Here is an 18,780-nt window from a genome sequence, read left to right on the forward strand (position 1 = left end):
CGCTCCGCCCACAACCGTTGCTGTTCCATCAAGACGGTATTTGCATACATGCCCCGTCCAATCGTCCTTGCTTATTTGCGTGACGTCAAACACCTCTCACGCATTTCAGGCAGGTGACTTCCACCCCCAGACACATGTTCGTGTCACTGGTTTTCAGTCGAAAACTCGAACTTCCCGCCAAACTTCAGCAAATATTCCGACACCACGGCTCAGCCAAACGTAATATTTTAAGTAGGGACGACGAACCTTTAATTCTTAATATGCGTCCTATTTGCATTAGCAGCGAAACAGTAAATCCGGTTAGAGCGGAAACTACCTAGCAGGACTGACTTGCACACCTCAATGACAGGCGCGTCGCAGTTCTGGGCGCGGAGCTTTTTTATTTATGCTTAGGTTGTAATCGACTATAGTGCTCTTCCACGCATATTTAAACGGGACACGACGATGCGCGATTTTTGAAAATAAATATAGGCCACTCGCGAAACCAGGCCGGCCTGACAGAGCGTCTCTTTATCACACGTGACCTAAACTACCGGATAGACTTGCATACTAGCGGCACTTGTTAGATGTGACTAACACCGACTAGTGCGTGATTTCAACTGTTGCAACGCAAGCATTGTATACGAAAGAATAAGATTTAAGGGCTCATTTTGCTTTCTTTGACACATCCATAATGAAAACCAACATACAATATGCCAAGGAATGTATTGGGGGCGTAAGTTATTTGTAGTCCTAATTGTATTGCAGTAATTAGAGAAATCAAAGCTGACGAAAACACAACTTGCCGTCGGCAGGGACCGAACCTGCAGCCTTCAGATAACGTTATCCGAAGGTTGCAGGCAAGTTGTCTTTTCGTAACCTTTAATTTCTCCAATTACTGCAATACAGTTAAAGGACTACAAATAACTTATGCCCCCAATACATTCCTTGGCATATTGTATGTTGATTTTCATTAAAACATTGCACTTGCTACAGATGTGGCTAGTGTTGGTTAAATGATTCCTAACTATGGTTTTCAACTGTTCTTCATACAAGCTCACTACGATAATAGAGTTGTCTAACATTTTTATTTTTTATTACTGCATATGTGCAAATAAACAAATAGCAGTGTTTTAAGGATTTTTATCGCCGAAGCCCTCGAATATGATCGCATGCTTGTGTCGGGGCGGCCGGTGGTCCAGTGCCCGGCATATAAGGAAATTACAATTTGCTACTTATTCAATTTCTCTTGCTCTTTATTTTGTTAAACCATTGCATCGGCCGATTCATGGCCGATGCCCCAGAGTGAGCTACGCCAGCAGGTCACTAAGGAAGCAAGCAAGCAAGCAAGCAAGCAAGCAAGCTCAGGCCATCAATCAGCGAGGCAAACAGCTCCAGTGTTTGTCTGCCTCTCACTCTCTATGATATATCATGATACAGCCAGTGAACAAGTAAACATCATCGTTTATTGAAAAAAAAAAAAAAAAAAACTGCACAGGAGTCCACTTGGAACTGGGTGTTCTGTATGGCAGTGGTGAAAGCTTTATGGCCTCCTTGGCACCAGTTACGCAGCTAGCCACCCTAACGCAGCTTTGCGACCAACGCACTCCTAGAAAAAAAAAAAAAAAAAGAAGTAATGTAGAAGTTTACCGAACAGGAACTGCTTGTGAAGACGTGAAGTTCTGGCAACTTCCAAAACACTTTGGGTTTCACAAACAGTTTTGGGGGTCAATATGAGGAACAAGAGCGCATTTTCTGAGCTATATTGGAGGGGGGGGGGGGGCTTAATTATAATAATTACGGGGTTTTACGTGCTTAAACCATGATATGATTATGAGGCACGCTGTAATGGGCGACACTTCGAATTAATTTTGGCCTCCCGGAGTTCTCTAATGTGCACCTAAATCTACGTACACCGGCATTTCCATTTTTTTTCTTTTAAATGCATCTCCGCACCTGTAGAAATGCGCAGGATCTCACTTGTCGTGGATTCCCCTCCAGTACAGAAATCCTGGCGGTGCCCCTGCCTGACTGTAATAAACGCTTCGCACACAACGACAGTTTTTCTCCGGCAAATTCGTCCCACATTATTTTTTCACCGTACTGACTGAAGTACGAACAATCATGGTCTTAGCAAATGGCAGATGGGAACCCACAGAAGTGCATTCTCTTGTTGCAAGGTTAGCACAGTAAACGCGCGCAGACAGCAACAACTAAGGACTATTCGCTCATTAATAAACTACAACGTGCACTCTGCAGGGTACTCAGGCAAAACAGAAAGTACAGAGTGACCTATACCGCAGCGCCCGCCCAAGTCACGTAATATACTCACTGTAAATGCATCCCACTTGGACTCGATGCCTCGAGCGATTTCAGGGTTGGACGAGTACCGATCCTGCGAGAGGCAAAAGAACCGTATAATATATATGGTGATCCGGGACGTGTAGATGATACTTTTAGGAAAACGTCAGCGATCTTGTTACTCAAAGGTAAGTTGGAGACGTGTGTATTCCTTTTGAACAGCTGCATGCACGAAGTTTTCTTACATTTAGCTTGAGCTACTGATGGCTAATGTCGACTTATGTTGGCTAAGAGAGATATAGGAATAAAAGCAAGGAAAAACGGTGAGCAGAGGCGCTCTTTTCCCTCTCTTTCGGGAGAGGGGGGAGAGGCGTGTTGCACATTGCGCCACATGTACACTGAGGGTGGTTAAAAGGTTGGTACAGAAAATAAATGTCATTGTTGTGATCACAACGCGGACATTTACGTACACCCAGCAGCAAAAGTTTACGGGACGTCGGTTCCACAAAAAATGCAATTTGTTTCTTCTCTATTAGTGCGTGATGCTTCTAACCTAGCTGGTGAATACCGACTACGGGTTGGAACATTTATTTGGAGGATACGTTCCCGGACAAAGCGAGAAAATGTAGCTTTCTCGGACATTTCGCGTCCCGCAAGCTTTTGTTGTTCGGTGGGTGCCATGTTCCATACCGTGTACAAGTTCGGAGGAGGGGCCGAGGTGGGGGTGGTGGGGAGGGGGTGGAGGATTAGGGAATCTATTGCTGAGAATCCCTCAGTCACACGACACGCAGCCACAGTCACAATAAGAAACAAATGTTGACGTGTGGTATATATAGTTCCAGTGAATTGCTGCGAAGGTATATACCTTCGGTATATACCTTCGCAGCAATTCACTGGAACTATCATTTCACCTGGATCGACCACCAACAACGCCGTGGATAATGAGCTAAAAACACAGGTAGCCAACCACTGGATCAATGAATGCGCATTATGTCAAATCTGGATGTTAAAGTGCAACCGTTGTAAGCAACTGTTCTGCGGTCGTAATAGTGCTGCTCGCAAGGTTTCCTTTCTGGTGATAACTACAAGTCAGCCCGCTATATCGCTCTACAGACTTACACAGCTGCCACCAAATACAAATACACACTGCAAGAATATTCTCAACACTATGGATACTAGTCATAGGCGTGCGCACAGGGGGGGCAGGGGGGAGGGGCGCCCCCCCCCCTAATCACCTAAGAGGGGGGGGGGCAAAATCTGCCCCGTACATTGACCCTTCTAGTCACCTAAGAGGGGGGGGGAGGCAAAATCTGCCCCATACATTGACTTAGTAGGATGGGGGGGCGCTGCGATGAACCTTTGCACCCCCTAATGGGGGTGCAAAGGTCGCACGCCTATGATACTAATTATAGCTACGTAGATTAGTTGTACTGCACCGTATACTCACAAGGTAAGCCAGGAAGTGCAGATGCCAGTTCTGAAAGGTGAATGCGAAAGAAAAAAAGAAAACGTAGTCAGTTTACTTGGCTCGCAGATTGAAACAGAAAACAATAAGCACGAATCGGAATGGATTCTATTCCCCGTGTTAATATACTATAGGTCACACAAGGAAACTAAACAAACAATGCACTTATGCATTGCGTGATCCAGCCAGTTGGAAATACTGAAAGTCAGTCGAAGTAATTCTTCAACAAGTAGTTTTCACCTTTACACGGTAAACATTCCAGTTTGACGTCTATCACAAAAGATGCAAACGTGAGGACGTCCGTTATTTTCTTTTCCCAATTCTTCTTCTTCTTCTTTATTTAAAAAATTTTTTTTTTTGAAAGCTTGTTCTGCGGAAAATATTGTGCTTAAATGAAAGCCCGGAGGGCGTGCTCATGCATAGAGTTTCCTACAATACTTACTAGAGGGAACTCTGGCGCTAGTGTCTATGAGAGCTGCAATGTATCGCGCTTCAGCCAGCATGGGAATCATGGGTAGTACACGGATTTGTCTAAACTTCGTTCTTTAGGCTCCGTTTGGCTCCGCGTCACCTGCATCCGCTTTGTCGCAAAACGAAGTTCAGCAAAAATCAGTAGTTTCACTTCACCACTTTAACTTCTTTAGGCTCACCGATTAAAATCTGGTCACGAAGTTCACAACGATCCATTCTTTTATCCGAAAGAAAACCAAAACATAGCAATAAACAAAGCCACAACTGCGTTCGAAGCCCACAAGCACGAAGACTAGGCAAATCCATGTACTACCCATCATTCCCATGGTGGCTGAACGATCGCAGCGCCAGAGTTCCCTCTAGGTCATTTTAGGAAACTCTATGTGCTCATGTAACTTCGCACAAGTCCCTCAGGAAAGTATACTTATGAAAATTATGTTGTATTTCTGTAGATTCTTTTATTACGTTCAACAGAAATAATTTATGTTGAGACACAATTGAATGCCATGCTTGATTTTTGCTGGCGTTTGACTTATATGTGAGCTTAACGTCCAATAACCAGTTACCTGATGATGCGTTCGTAGCTTGGCAGCTCCTATTCGTACCATGTCTAGCAGGGGCGTAGCCGGGGGTGGTCGGGGGGGGGGGGGGGTTTGAAAACCCCCCGTAATTTTTCGATTTTGCATGTGTATATATACACGCACACATACAAACACACACGAACATAAAGAAAGGATGGTTGAACCCCCCCCCCCCCCCCGAAATAAATTTCTGGCTACGCTTCTGACTTCTATACGTAGTTCTATGCGGTTGATACGGTAAACGATAAATCAATAAAATTCCCTGATTAATTAATGCTTACCTTTGAACACTATTACCACAAGTAACCCACGTTTAGTCTTGTAATCTTGTGGCTGTATTTCTGAACGTAAATATGCATGACTACATGCTTAGTAATACGTCTTTATGTATTTTTGTATATTCGCCTGTACCCATCCTGCAAGGACTACAGTGCGGTCTTGTGTAACTAACTAACTAACTAACTAACTAACTAACTAATGTAATTAGTAGAAAAAGACTCACCGCGTCCTGGAATCCCACTTCAGCCGTAGCTCGCATGCGGACCTCTACTACCTGGAATGAATGAATGAATGAATGAATGAATGAATGAATGAATGAATGAATGAATGAATGAATGAATGAATGAGAAAGCGGCCCCGAAATCCTCATAGTCCAATAAATTGACTATACCTCCAAGCAAGGTCAACGAATCACTTGATAGAGAAGCTATCGATTCGTTATGCATTCTTTTCGATTTGCGTTTGTCAGTTGTTTGTTCTGATAGAATTGAAATGAATTGAAAACAACTTTGTTTGGTCGTGCTGATGGAGTCGAATAATTTCTCGTGGGCATCTGTGCACAGGCCACTGTATGAAGCTCCCGAGCTGACGTCGTAAACATGCACTTTGTAACGCGCGTGCTAATACAACACACGGACACTGTGACAAACAAACAAACAAACAAACAAACAAACAAACAAACAAACAAACAAACAAACAAACAAACAAACAAACAAACAAACAAACAAACAAACAAACAAACAAACAAACAAACTGTTAAGCTATTTATTGGACGGCACTCGGCGACAATGCACTATGGCGACAGTCAAGGCAAAAACACGGGCTCCGAGCGCGAGTGGCGTTTAGAAGACGATGACCCACTAGGAGCCGCTGGAGAGCGCAACCGTTAAGCAGTACCAATTGCTTCGCCACAATTACCCCGGGTACGAAAAGGGAGCCGTCCGGCGACCTAACAGCTCGTTACTATGAGTGGGTCATAGTAGGCCTTGAGGCGCTCCACGTTGACTATGTCGCGCCCTCGACGGCGCATGTCCGAAGCTGGTTCGATGGGTTCAATCAGGTAGTTGACCGGGGATGTGCGCTCGACGACCCGGAAGGGGCCTTCGTATTTCGGCAGTAGTTTTGAAGAGAGGCCGGTTGCAGTGGTAGGGACCGAGAGCCATACGAGCGCTCCGGGGAGGAACGTGGACTCAGAAGTGGTGGTGCCACCGCGAAGGCTCTTCTGCCGCTCTTGTTCGTGCGTTGTAAAGGCCTTTGCAAGCTCGCGACACTCTTCAGCAAGCCTGGCTGTGTCAGAAATAGGCGCACAATCAGATGGATCCGGCTTGTAGGGTAGTATCGTGTCAATGGTGTGCAACGGGTGCCTTCCGTACAACAGGAAGAAGGGTGAAAAACCAGTAGTGCTCTGAGGGGCGGTATTATAGGCGTAGGTGACGAAGGGCAGAATGGCATCCCAATTTGTGTGATCGGCGGCGACGTACAGTACGGTCCACTCTTAGAGAGAACACGCGAGCGCGGGGCTGACAGCCCGCGCGGCGCTCACTAGCGGCGAGATTTGTAAATGTGGCGCATGCGCATACACTTGTAAGGGCGGCACGCGCCCGGCGTCGTCTGCTACTTCTCCGGCCATGCGCCAGGTAATTCCTGGAAAGCGCAAGAAAGCGGCTCCGCTTTTTTTCGGGGTGCGATTTATTTAGGCGTCACTCTGCATTCAACAGGCAGAACAACAAATATCCGCATTTGTTCATCGCTGCACTCTTTCGCAAGGTTTAACTGGACTGGTTTCTATGCTTGCTGAAGCATCATACGCAGAAACTCCTAAGATTGACTATTTTTTACAACAAGATTATTCTGTTACAACAGCACATGCGTAGAATGAAATAAGGCATGCACAGAACGATACCTGAAGGTAAACTTGAAGCAGACATCTCGTTGATTATACTTTTTGCGACAGAGGATATATGGGGCAAGAACTAGCCACAAGGCTTTTGAAGGATGCAAAGCTATAGTGTGTTGGTGCACGTCCATGCTGTTTTAAATGAAAAAAATTCAACTACTGCAAGAAAAACAGCACCAAGGGCTTGCGCAAACCAGTTATACATTTTTCACAGACTGCTACAGCAAGTGGCCACTATTGATAACAGACAAGGCAATTGAAGCATGATGCAGCGAACATATATACTAAGCTTGCCCTTCCGACAATAAAATAACTGCCTATTCAACAAGCGGAAGGCAGAGCTGGTATCACTTGCTTCTAACTTCGAAAACAAAAGTGGTAAGGATCAGCGCACGCCGAGCGCTGGCGCATAGAAGTAGCAGACGACGCGGGGCACGCACCGCCGTAATGAATCTGTACGCATGCGCTGCATTTACAGATCTCGCCAGCAGTTAGCGCTCCGTGGACAGCCGGCCACGCGCTCGCGTGTTCCCTCTAAGAGTGGACTGTACTGTACATTGAGAGCATGTCGCCGAGCGTGCGGTTGAAGCGTTCGGTTAGGCCATTCGTCTGCGGGTGGTAAGCAGTAGTTTTGCGGTGAACAACGTTGCACGCCTTGAGAATGGCTTCGACGACTTCCGACAAGAAGACACGGCCTCGATCGCTGAGAAGCTCCTGGGGTGGACCGTGACGCAACATGAATCGGTGTAGCAGGAAGGAGGCAACATCACGCGCTGTAGCCGCTGAGAGGGCAGCGGTTTCGGCGTATCGCGTTAGATGGTCAACGGCGACGATGGCCCAACGGTTACCAGCCGACGTCAGAGGAAGTGGTCCATACAAATCGATGCCCACGCGCCCAAACGGACGGTTAGGGCAAGGTAATGGTTGTAGACCGACTGGTGACACGTGCGTTGAAGGTTTTCGGCGTTGGCAATCGAGGCAGGAGCGGACGAACTTCTGCACGTAGTGGTACATCCCTCGCCAGAAGTATCGTTGTCGAATGCGGTGGTAAGTTTTGGATACCCCAGAGTGCGCGCATTGCGGATCAGAGTGGAAGGACTCGCATATTTCAGCACGCAGACTTCGGGGTATCACAAGTAGCCACTGGCGGCCGTCGGCGTTGTAATTGCGTCGGTGCAGTAGGTCGTCACGAATGGCGAAATGGTGGGCTTGACGACGCAACGCGCGAGTGGTTGGTGTTGTCGACGGATCAGTGAGCAAGTCTATTAGCGAAGCGATCCATTTATCCTTGCGCTGCTCGGTAGCGATGGTGTGAACATCGATAGAAGAAACAGCAGTGTGAGACACTGAGCAGGAGGCATTGTCGTCAGGCAAGGGGGAGCGCGAGTGGCGTTTAGAAGAGGATGACCCACTAGGAGCCGCTGGAGAGCGCAACCGTTAAGCAGTACCAATTGCTTCGCCACAAAACAAACAAACAAACAATGTATTCTGTACGTACTGCCGCTATCTCATTTGTAGTAAACTGAGCTTCTTGGAGACATCGTTGATCTGAAAGATAAGTTGAATGCTGTGTTAGAAAAAAAGAGATAATTACAAGGGCATCAAAATCCTGTCAGTCCGTGACAGAAACTCACAAGTAAAACGGCACTTGCTGTAGGGTGACAACGTGGAAGTGCGCATGCATGGTGAGGCGTACAATCACATAAAATATCGAGTAAAAAGGGAGTCTTTTTGTCCCGGAACGACAATCGTCATCTGGCTGCTCGCGTTTCTTTTCTTGAAAACTCTGCGCTGGCCACTTTCATACCAAGAATGCTATGTCACGCTGATAGCGCACATGCCGTTCGTGACCAGAAAGTGCCGGGCGCGCGGCAATAATGCAAGGAAATGAATTCGGCAAAATAAATGACGATTATCGTTGTGGGGCATAGAGACGCCCTTTTTACTCCATCTTTTCTGTGGTTGTATAGGAAGTGAGCTTCGGATACCATCGAAAGTCGTCTCTAAACCAGAAGTTATATACGCAATTAAACTTCTCAGAAATTAATTAATTACTCATTAATTTGGAAACGAGAACATACTCATTGTACGACATGATTTTTCTCTTGCATGTCCGTAACAAATTATTTCCTTAAACGGACTTTTCTAAAAATCTCACTCACGGGGTGCGATTTCTTTCAATTTTCGACACGACGGAAGACGGGCTAAGAATGAAAAGGGACAACAACAAAGATAGAGATGAAAAAGAAAGAGAGATGTAAAGGAGAAGAGGCGAACTACACTCTAAGAACAAAAAAAAAAAGAAGACTTTTGACCTTTTTGTGAGGCCTCATTTGCCACGTACATATGACTCTCTTTAAAGAGACATGTGAACTCCCTTTGGAGATCATTACACTCTCTTTGGAGAGTCATGGGACCCAAAAGAGAGTTACCGTCTCTCTAAAGAGAGTCTTATACGTGACAAGTCAGGAATTACCGAAAAGAATAGCATACACTGTTGTTTTTTCTCTTCGAATGTAGTGTGTAGAGAGAAAGAGAGAGCGCGCAAAGGCGGCTAGATAGATAGATAGATACGCTCAAACTCGCAGAAGTTCGCTAAGAAATGCTTCGCATTCAAAAAAAGAAGAGTCCCTGACTCTTTTTCATGAATCCTTACTTGCTCGGGCCCTTTAAGGAGACTCTCGTCGGAGAGTCGTGAGACACTAAAGAGAGTCATATACGTGACAAGTCAGGATCACCGAAAAGAGTAACACATGCTGTTTCTTTTTCTTCGAGTGCAGTGTGTAAAGAGAAAAGAGAGCGCGCGCAAAGGTTTACCGGCGTAAGAAAAGTACTCGCGCATAGACGCTGCCGTAGATGCATCAAGCCATCGATTTTCATTTCACTCTTTTCCGATGTTCAGCGTTAGCTCACGTATTCATTTAAACTGGGAATAACAAAAATTAGCGCACATTAGCGCACACTCCCTCTGAACGCCCGGGCACGGTTAAGGACGTTCAACACCATATTCAGGTAGTGACTTAACTACTCACCCGTTTGGTCGAAAAGCATTTCGGTGCCGCCGCGCCCTTGCGCAGGGGCGCTGGATTCATCGGTAGGTGCGGCGCACGCACCGGCGGGAAGGAATGCTACCGCGGAGCACAACGCAAGCGTGCTAACCACCGAGTGTTGTTGGGGCTGGAGTCCGAGAGGTGACAACACTAGCGGTGTAATCGCCATTTACCGACCCCGCGTCTCTTTATATAAGTGTCAGGAGGCCCATCGTCGACCACTGATCACGTTACATCTCCACAAATCCGTGCACCTCGGTGGAAGTTGCGAGTACCATCGGCCAATCAGGAGTGCGAGTCTAGAGTACCGGCTATATATAAATATCACCGCTTGTTTGCTGATATCCTTAGCGCGCGACACCGCTTGATTTCAAGAACTGCATAAGTACAGCTGCTTCTATAGTGCACTGCGGGCGAAATTTCATTTTGTCTTCCGCAGAAATGCAGCAGCAGTTAATCTCACTCCTGATTGGCCGATGGGATCCGCGCAAGTTTCACTGCACTGCACAGAACTAACGAACAGATTGCTAGGCCCTCGGTGCTTATCGAAACGCCACGTACGCAAGATCGCACGCGCTGCCGCTTTTTCAAGGATTGTCTCGGGCTGTCTTGTCCAGCACGGGGCAAAGCCCGCGCGTATCTCCTAGCCGATGCTCTGCTGAATTGACACCTGCACGTATCTTCCTAGGCTTTTATAACAAACAATTGTTTACCGGCGACGAAGGCATCATGAGCCATGAGTTTGACCGTTTGAGCGACAAAAAGAAAAATCCAATGACGACGGCTTTTTCATGTAGAGAGACAGATAAAGGATTCTCCGGAGGTGGGGTCAGCTGATGGGAACTCTGATACCTGGAGTTGAGTATGGGCCGTCAACATCCATACTCCATAGTGCTTCAACGGGGGTTGGTATGGCATCGTCGTTCTTTTACTACGCTAATTCTGTTACACCTGGACAAAAAGAAAAGACCAGACACAACAGACGCGCATGGTGTGTCTGGTCTTTCCGCGTTTTTTTGCTCCTTTCTTGTCCAGGTGTAAGCACAGCACAAGAACGAATCCATACTTGGCTTGTATATTCAAAAATTTAAGGAGGTGGGGGGGTCTTCAGGACCTCCGGATCCCCTCTGGATCTGCCCGTGCATACAGAGCGTATAGAAATTGAGCACTGAAGGGCACCTCTCCAAGCCGACTTCACACTTACGCCCCCCCCCCCCCGCCCCTTCCCCAGCTTGCCCCCAGGAAAAAAAATGTTTCAATTTCGTTTCATGAAATGTTTGTTGATTATGTGGTTTTCACACAAGTGGTCACGTAGGGGAATAGAACGTCGTGGCGTCTTGACGATCGCAGTTTCGTTACATGAAGAAAAAATTAAGGTTCAAGATTTGGTGTTCGAATTTCGCACCGAAGCCTGAAAGACGGCACTGCGACGTGCATCAGCCTGGAGTAACGTATGTATTTCAAAGCTTTTTCGGCTTTGCTTTTTTTAAAATCAAATTAAGGCCACTTCGTCTTGATCAACGTTCCTAAATGAACTTATGTGCATGGACCTTTTAGAACACAATGTAATCATTTCTACTACTGATAAAGAACTACATAGGCATTGGCGTACATAGCCAGAGGGAAAGGGTAGGATGACCCCCCCCCCCCCCCCGTCCGAAATATTTCGGTTTTGCATGTGTATACATAGACGCGCATACGAACATACGTGAAGGGTGATTGAACACTCCTCCTACCTTGCAAAAATTTCTGGCCATGCCCCTGGCATTGGGGTACGGCATCAAAATCTGTGACATCACGTTGAACGTGTGGGAACTTCAAGCGGTGGTGCCAACTTTCTTTTCGTCCTGCATCTTTTCTTGCCTACCAAGTGTCTTCTCGTGATAGCAATAGGGTTATTTGGTATTGTGGAGGGCAATATATGAATTCAAATTAAATTGTTTTTTTCTTGAGTGTGTAAAATACGCTGAAATGACTTGTGATTTAGTCATCAGTATTTCTCTATTTATGCACCCAAGTAAAGGCACTATGTTACGAGAAGGTTTCACCATTACTAAACAGCGGGCAGAAGAGAAACTTCACTTGTGAAACTGAATTAGTGTAAGCTGCCCACAGCAAATACACATTCCATTCTTATACATTGTGCTTTTCTACTTTTTTTTCTTCGCACGCATTTACAAACATAACTGGTAGTGTTTGCCGGACAGGAGTGGAATGCCGGTGAGTGATGATAATTTTGTTACGTGAATGTAATATTACTTTTGGATTGCGCATGAAACCAAATATGCATTAAATTTGCGCACCAAATAACAATAATAAAAAACACAATGAATTCTTAGAAGCACCACTGTTATCAGAAATGAATAGCAATGTTTGTTTCCTACGGACATCTATTTTTGAGCACTAAACTCAGGAGGCGGCCACACACAAGAAAAAACAGTCCATGGGCTTTATTAAAGAATATATGTACAAAAAAACTCCCGTCACCACATCATGTACACACCGTGCTTCACAGTCATAACTATTTACAAACGATCACTACAGCACGACACTTCTCCGTTTCAAGACGTGGTTACATCATGTGGCAACCTCTATGACAAAGAGAAAAAAAAGTCAAACCAAAGCACATGCACACAAAGCTGCCACATCTCTGATGCAGACAAGAGGTGTCGCTAGTGTAACTCGCAGTAAGGTCAATGTAAAGTAAAAAATAACCAAAACCCTCCCCCCAACTGCGTCCGATTTGAGTCGGCTTTTCCTGTTCGACAACTACGTCAAGACCTAGCAATAGATGATGGCATGACACGCACAAGGCTTGGAATACTGAAAATCTCGCAGACAAGATGCTTTACAACATAATTACCGTTGTATTGTAAGCCGTAGTCACACACTTATAAGTTGCTACTACTATTCAATGAAAGAAGTATTCCTGAAACACTCTTTTCCTTCTAAGCTAGAATACCTCCCGACAAAAAAAATAATATTATCCCTTAGTACAAAATTACATTGTAAAATGTACTTTTTTGGGCTTGCAATGGCAATGTTGTAAACGTTTTTATAGAAAACACATTCGGCAAAGTTCAGTTCAAAAATTGCACTCTGGTCCCTAACAGCTACAAAATGACGTAGTGATGTTCAAATAAAACCTAAAATAAAACCTAAAATATGATGATCCGACTTTTAATGCAGTGAGCATGAAGCTGTAGCGTGGTCCCCTGCAAAGTATACTTCAAAGTGCTTGCATGAGGCATAATCATGAGGCACTTATGAAATGTTCTCTCACACAACATGAGCAAGCAAAAAAGCTCTGCATTGTGCTTGAGATATGGTGATGCACACGAGCGCATGTAACCTCCAATTATGGCCTAATTGTCCCACAATGCAATCATGGACATCTGTACGAAGAGTTCCTTAATGAACCTGTCACCCTACTGCTCCACCTAAAAAAAAAGAAGCTCAAGGCAAAACAGAGGAGTGAAATACAAGGAATCGACTTGGTTCTAATTGTAGAAGGACACCAGAGTGCAGCAACGTATAGTCATGGAAGAGTTGGCAAGACATGTGCTAAACTGTAGCCGCAGTGCAGACAGAACATAAGGTGAAAAAAAAGGAGGAATAATCAAGCATCACTTAGGAGTTTATAGCAGCAGATCACTCCCACTGCAAACAGGTGTGAACTTCCATTGTTCTTAAAATTTACCAAAAAGCATGCTCCTCGTTCACTTGCGAATCGCCTGGGAAGGAGTGATCACCCTCAGCAGGTTATTAGCATTCATTTAATTTGATGACACACTTTTTTATTACGCCGTATGTGCTCAGTGCAAAACAGCTGTTAAGATGCGATTTCTGAAATTCAGCTGAAAGATGATATCCTAAAAACTTTTCTCATGATACACTCTTTCCAGTTTTTCTGTCCAATTTATCAGATCACTGTTTCTCAAAGACTGTGACCACATGCACATGCTCACACCACGCTTTTGTCATTTGTTGTGATTTCACTCTTGTAAAAAGTGTAACTGTTTTGATGGTACATCTTCGCGACGTGCGCTGCACAGTATAAAAGCTGCATGCTCGCAGTGATTCGTTTATCCCATGCATTTCGCCACGTGTCCTTGCACTGTATCATTATGTTCGTAATAACTTATGAGAAGGGACACCTCGCTTTCCCGTAAGTTTCGACACTAATGCATAAAATTAGGCACGTGTATCTCCAAAAATTTTTTACAATGCGAAGGCAGTCAAGGCACAACCTTGAGCATAATTGCGAGAATGAGGCTATATCGTGCAACGAAAACAGTGCCTACGATGTGGAAGTATAGCACATGATAACTACTCACGCTTGATTCTTAAAGGCAAGGCACATGAGCAGCTATGTTTCTCAGTACAGAAATGACATCCCATTTTGCTTTGAAATGAAAAAAGGATGCTTGTTCCAACTTAATTCTGTAGGTCTTGCAGAAGAAAAGACCTAAAGAAAAAAAATGTTTTGCCTAAAAGCCCTTCACAATACATCGTACTGAGCCCAACAGACAGGTCCATACTCAAATGGAGTACTTCCATGCCTTGGTTCTAACTCTAAATTGCTAATTTGTTTCTAACTCTAAATTGCTCATCAACGTGAAGTGCAATAAACATTATATTAAATGGCAGTTATCATAAGCAGCATTCCAGCTTAGACATCTGGCAGTAGATTTAAAGCATGATACAACACACTTCAATCCCGTGTACGAATGTTGAGGGCCTGCGTAACACTGCCTTTGCTTAGGGAATGAAGAAGACGCGACTGTCCAAGTCTGTTATGTTAGCAGTCTGTTGGCGTTTATGTAGTCTCCATGACAGAAGCACTTGAGAACGGCAATATATAAACATTTCCAAAGTTGGGTGTTGAAAAGGAAACTCGCATTCTGAGCACTATGATACAAGAGTGCCTGCTGGAAGTCATGCTAAACTAAGACAAACAGTACATCCAAACATAACAAGTTCGCATTTGTAAGCGGGTCATAGCAATCGCTGCTTTCATGACACCAGCGTAAAAAAAGAACATACACAAGCATGCTATCTGCACAAAATCTACTACAAGAACAAAAGAAAAAAATATACAAGGTACCATGCCCGAGACTTCGCGGGGCAAGTCAGACACGCGAATGTACAATGCGTTCGTGTAAAAAAACTGTCTATACCGGTTATTTACAAACAGCAAAAAGGGCACACACGCGACATAGCAGTTAGTGCTGTCATGCATACAATGATTCAATTGGATAGCAGCGTAATTAAATGTCGAAGAAGATAATAAACAGCACACCATCATACTCTAGTCAAGGTGGTATTTGGCAGTAGATGTGAAACTAAAAAATAGAAGCAAAATAAAAAACAGCCACTGAATATGTAAAATCTGCGTGAATACTGTTCGTCATTAAAAATACAACGGCGCATCATTATAGTATTTGTTATAATGTATGCTGGAGTGTGGCGTCGCGTTGCTAAACATCCCGCTCTGAAGAGTCATATGATTCAGCTACACCGCATAGTCATCGGAAATTACTTTCTTCACATAAGACCTCTTGTACGAAGAAACACTCCTGGCCTGAGCAATAATACACCATTATCTAGTTACCTAAAGTTGGCAGTAGTCCTTGGAACATTGATTTAAAAGAGAGAAAAGTGGTAAATTTGGCGCTGTTTTAAAGTGAGCAGAAGAGTTCACAAGCCACATTTGGTCAGTCGTTTGACAGCTGTTGGTGCTTGCACGAATGTAAGTGTGAGAAACCGCGTGTGTTAATGTACGCAAGAGAGCTGGTCTATTCAAGGATCTAGGGAATTTCGTGACATGCATAGCCTACTACCGAAATTCAACACCCATTTGCCGTGATCACACGCTGAGCAACAGAGAGCTAAAGAAAGCAGGGACCAATGAAGAAACAAGCTTTCAACACTTCCGCAAGAACACCTAATCCTCGAAAGGAAGTGAAAAGCCTTATGACAAGAAAGGGCAGTACAGAAAGCAGTATAAGTTGCAGGGTCATAAAATACAAATTGTCATGTAGAGAAATCTAACAAAAAAAAAGGCATATGGTCCACAAATACTGACAACCTATTTGAAACACACAGAAGAAATGAGCAAACAATAAAAACAGCAACATGATAGTAACGCAATAGACCTAACGAGGTGACGGAGAAATGCACTTCCACTGACAAAAATCACAACAGCTCTGGCTTAAAAATGACGTGAATGACACGAGTGGGTCTGGATGTTAGGTACATGAAATAGAGGTAAGAGCGAATAGCCCACAGAGACTTGAAGGTGACAGCAATTGTAGACTAGTTAGATAAACACACCGCAAAGCTGGCTTAGCCACACAGTAACATGTTTTGTTACAGCAGTAAAATGAGCACACTTAAGCAAAAACAATAGAGGGGATGGGGGGCACATGTTATCATGATGCGGCCCCAAACTGCGCACTGCGGATGCCTGGATGGTCATTACTTGACGACTGACGAAAATACAGTAACTTCTTACTTTAGTTGTACGGCAGTCATCGCTACAGGGTCAGAAGAGGTAGTGTCTTTGTCAACAGTTTCAGAGCCACCATGCACGGTAATGTACCAGTAGTCAGGCTGCGAACTGGCACTTCTGTTGAGCTTTGGTTGAATAAGCATAGCAAACATTGACAGTAATGGTGTACCTGATTCCGGTGAGCTACAGCACACCACCCTATAATGGGGCCCAACAACATATTTAGTCACCAAAGCAGTGGCTTGAGGTTTTCTTTTTGGCAAAGACTGTAAGGATGTGTGTACATGTGCTGCACGCACGGCAAGCCCTTGAACCATTGATGGTCAAGAGCTGCTGCTACTTGACGCGGCTGGAGTGCATGGCACTAGGGGGTCACATAGCGACGACATGCACACAAAATAAAAGAAACACCACGACACAGTAAAAACACAGGTCACCAGATAGAGGCTATGTCAGTAAGAGTCAGCGCTGTAGAAAAGATATTGCAGCGAGTGCATAGTGCACAAAGTGTAGGAGATCAGCAGAAACTGCATTGTTTGCTGGCTGGTAATCCTGCACCATGAAGTCAACCGAAGACATACTGTTTGCTGTGGATCTTTAGACAAAAAAAGGGCAGCTTGTTTTCCCTTAAAGGCATCAATAAAACATCGGCCTGGCTCCATGGGGTAACACTGCGGCAGGCTGCGAAGCAGCTTAAATGCGCAGCGCTTTACTTTCCCGCGTCACGAAAGGTGCGCGCATCGTCAAAAGGTTGCATTCGTTCCAACGAGAGGAGCGCGTGGTGACCACGCGCTCTCGGTTGAGCGCGTAGGTCACCAAATATCCACTGTCAAATGTCCACTATGTATAAAGAATACAAAGCCTCACATGTACATGTACAGACACACACACAAAATGAAATTTTAAAGTGACAGCTTTGCAGTGGGCGTCATTCTCATGACCGTCGGGGAGAAACCGTAACTGGATTTACGGCTCTTTTTTCTTTCCTCGACGTCTCCTTGTCGACGTGGGCGCGGTCGTAGCTGCAGTTTGTCGTCAAACGGACTTTTTCGCAGTTCTTGCGTGTCTAGAGAACGCTAAAGACACAGTGCACACACACTACGAGTCTTGTTCACGCTTCGGTGGGAGACGCTTCTCGGCTCTCGAGGGTGAGAGAGAGGCCCGCTGCCCTCCGCCGCAGGAAGAAGTAGAGGATACCAGCCTGTGCCATGACGTCAACGGTGCTGGTGGTGAGGAGGTCGCTGGGGCTCTGGCCCACTGCACCGTTGCAGGGACGGATTATGGACGGCCCAAACACGGTTGCCAGGTTGTGAAGGGACATCTTGTTCTGTGCTTCGTTGGAGTTGATCCTGTTACAAAAAGCAGCATATACGCATGCACTAAGAAGGTGAAAGAAAGGGTGGGAAAAGAAAGAACTGGCAAGACTTAGTGCACAGCGCCTTCTTGTGATTCTGTCAGCAGTGACAGTTGGATGCATGCGGCAGATGAAATCATAGTCACTGTGTGCACCTTTGACGTCTGATGTTCAGTATGCACAAAGCTACAGACATCATGAACTAGGAACAAGCATGCTTCTCTAACCAGCAGGCTTGCATTTCTTTATCACAGCTGAGTTGAGATAATGTAATAATGACACACATTTCAATTCTTTTCAATTTTGCATAATGTGAAAGGTCTGAGCTTTGCTGAGAGGATGAAAATAAAGAATAGAGTAATTAGATATGTTCCATTATACCGCCCCTGTACACTTACCACTGAGCAGCTTCTAAGAATGAAAAGGCTCAATATTCTGCTATGAAAGCAAGCTAAGAGTACACCTCCAATTTGGTAACATGACCTTTTCAAACCACAATGCAGAAAGTGCCACCCTAAACGTATTCAGCATTTCTTCCTTTTATTTCATTATTACTTTTTCTTAAGGAACAGACAACTCGGGACTTTTCACTTTTCGTTTCTGTTCACCTTGCAACTGACAACACACATCCACTCACCCACTCCGCAAACAGTGTCTTGCCATGTGTTTTACGCTACTGTAGATTAAGACTATGTAGCTGGTAAAACGTGATCAAAGTTAACAACATGACAAAAAGATGTAGGCAATCACAGAATTGGTCACCTGTGCTACCTTCGTCACCCTTATCGTCCATTTCACTACTCATTACAGAGGCAACTTTTACACTGAGCAGCAAAACTCCCTCTGTACAGTTACTTCTAAGTGTGCGCTGGAGTGCTTCGCTCATGCA

At 44.9% G+C, this 18,780-nt stretch overlaps 1 protein-coding gene and 1 long non-coding RNA gene across 2 annotated transcripts in view; both read right to left on the reverse strand.

The window, feature by feature from the left end:
- Positions 1-5,299: 5,299 nt before the first annotated feature.
- LOC125758387 (uncharacterized) lies at positions 5,300-10,156 on the reverse strand. The gene is made up of 3 exons (XR_007416007.1): positions 10,006-10,156; positions 8,472-8,521; positions 5,300-5,350 (listed from the first exon to the last, which is right to left on the reverse strand). It is a non-coding gene; the product is annotated as an uncharacterized LOC125758387 (long non-coding RNA).
- Positions 10,157-12,458: 2,302 nt separating this feature from the next.
- LOC119389822 (active breakpoint cluster region-related protein-like) overlaps positions 12,459-18,780 on the reverse strand; it is a 163,328-nt gene continuing 157,006 nt past the window's right edge. Inside the window, 1 exon segment of the mRNA XM_037657218.2 lies at positions 12,459-17,886. Coding sequence (XP_037513146.1) covers positions 17,649-17,886 — 238 coding nt within the window. The 3' untranslated portion in view covers positions 12,459-17,648.

Source organism: Rhipicephalus sanguineus, chromosome 4, assembly GCF_013339695.2.
Source record: "Rhipicephalus sanguineus isolate Rsan-2018 chromosome 4, BIME_Rsan_1.4, whole genome shotgun sequence".
Lineage (NCBI taxonomy): Eukaryota > Metazoa > Arthropoda > Arachnida > Ixodida > Ixodidae > Rhipicephalus > Rhipicephalus sanguineus.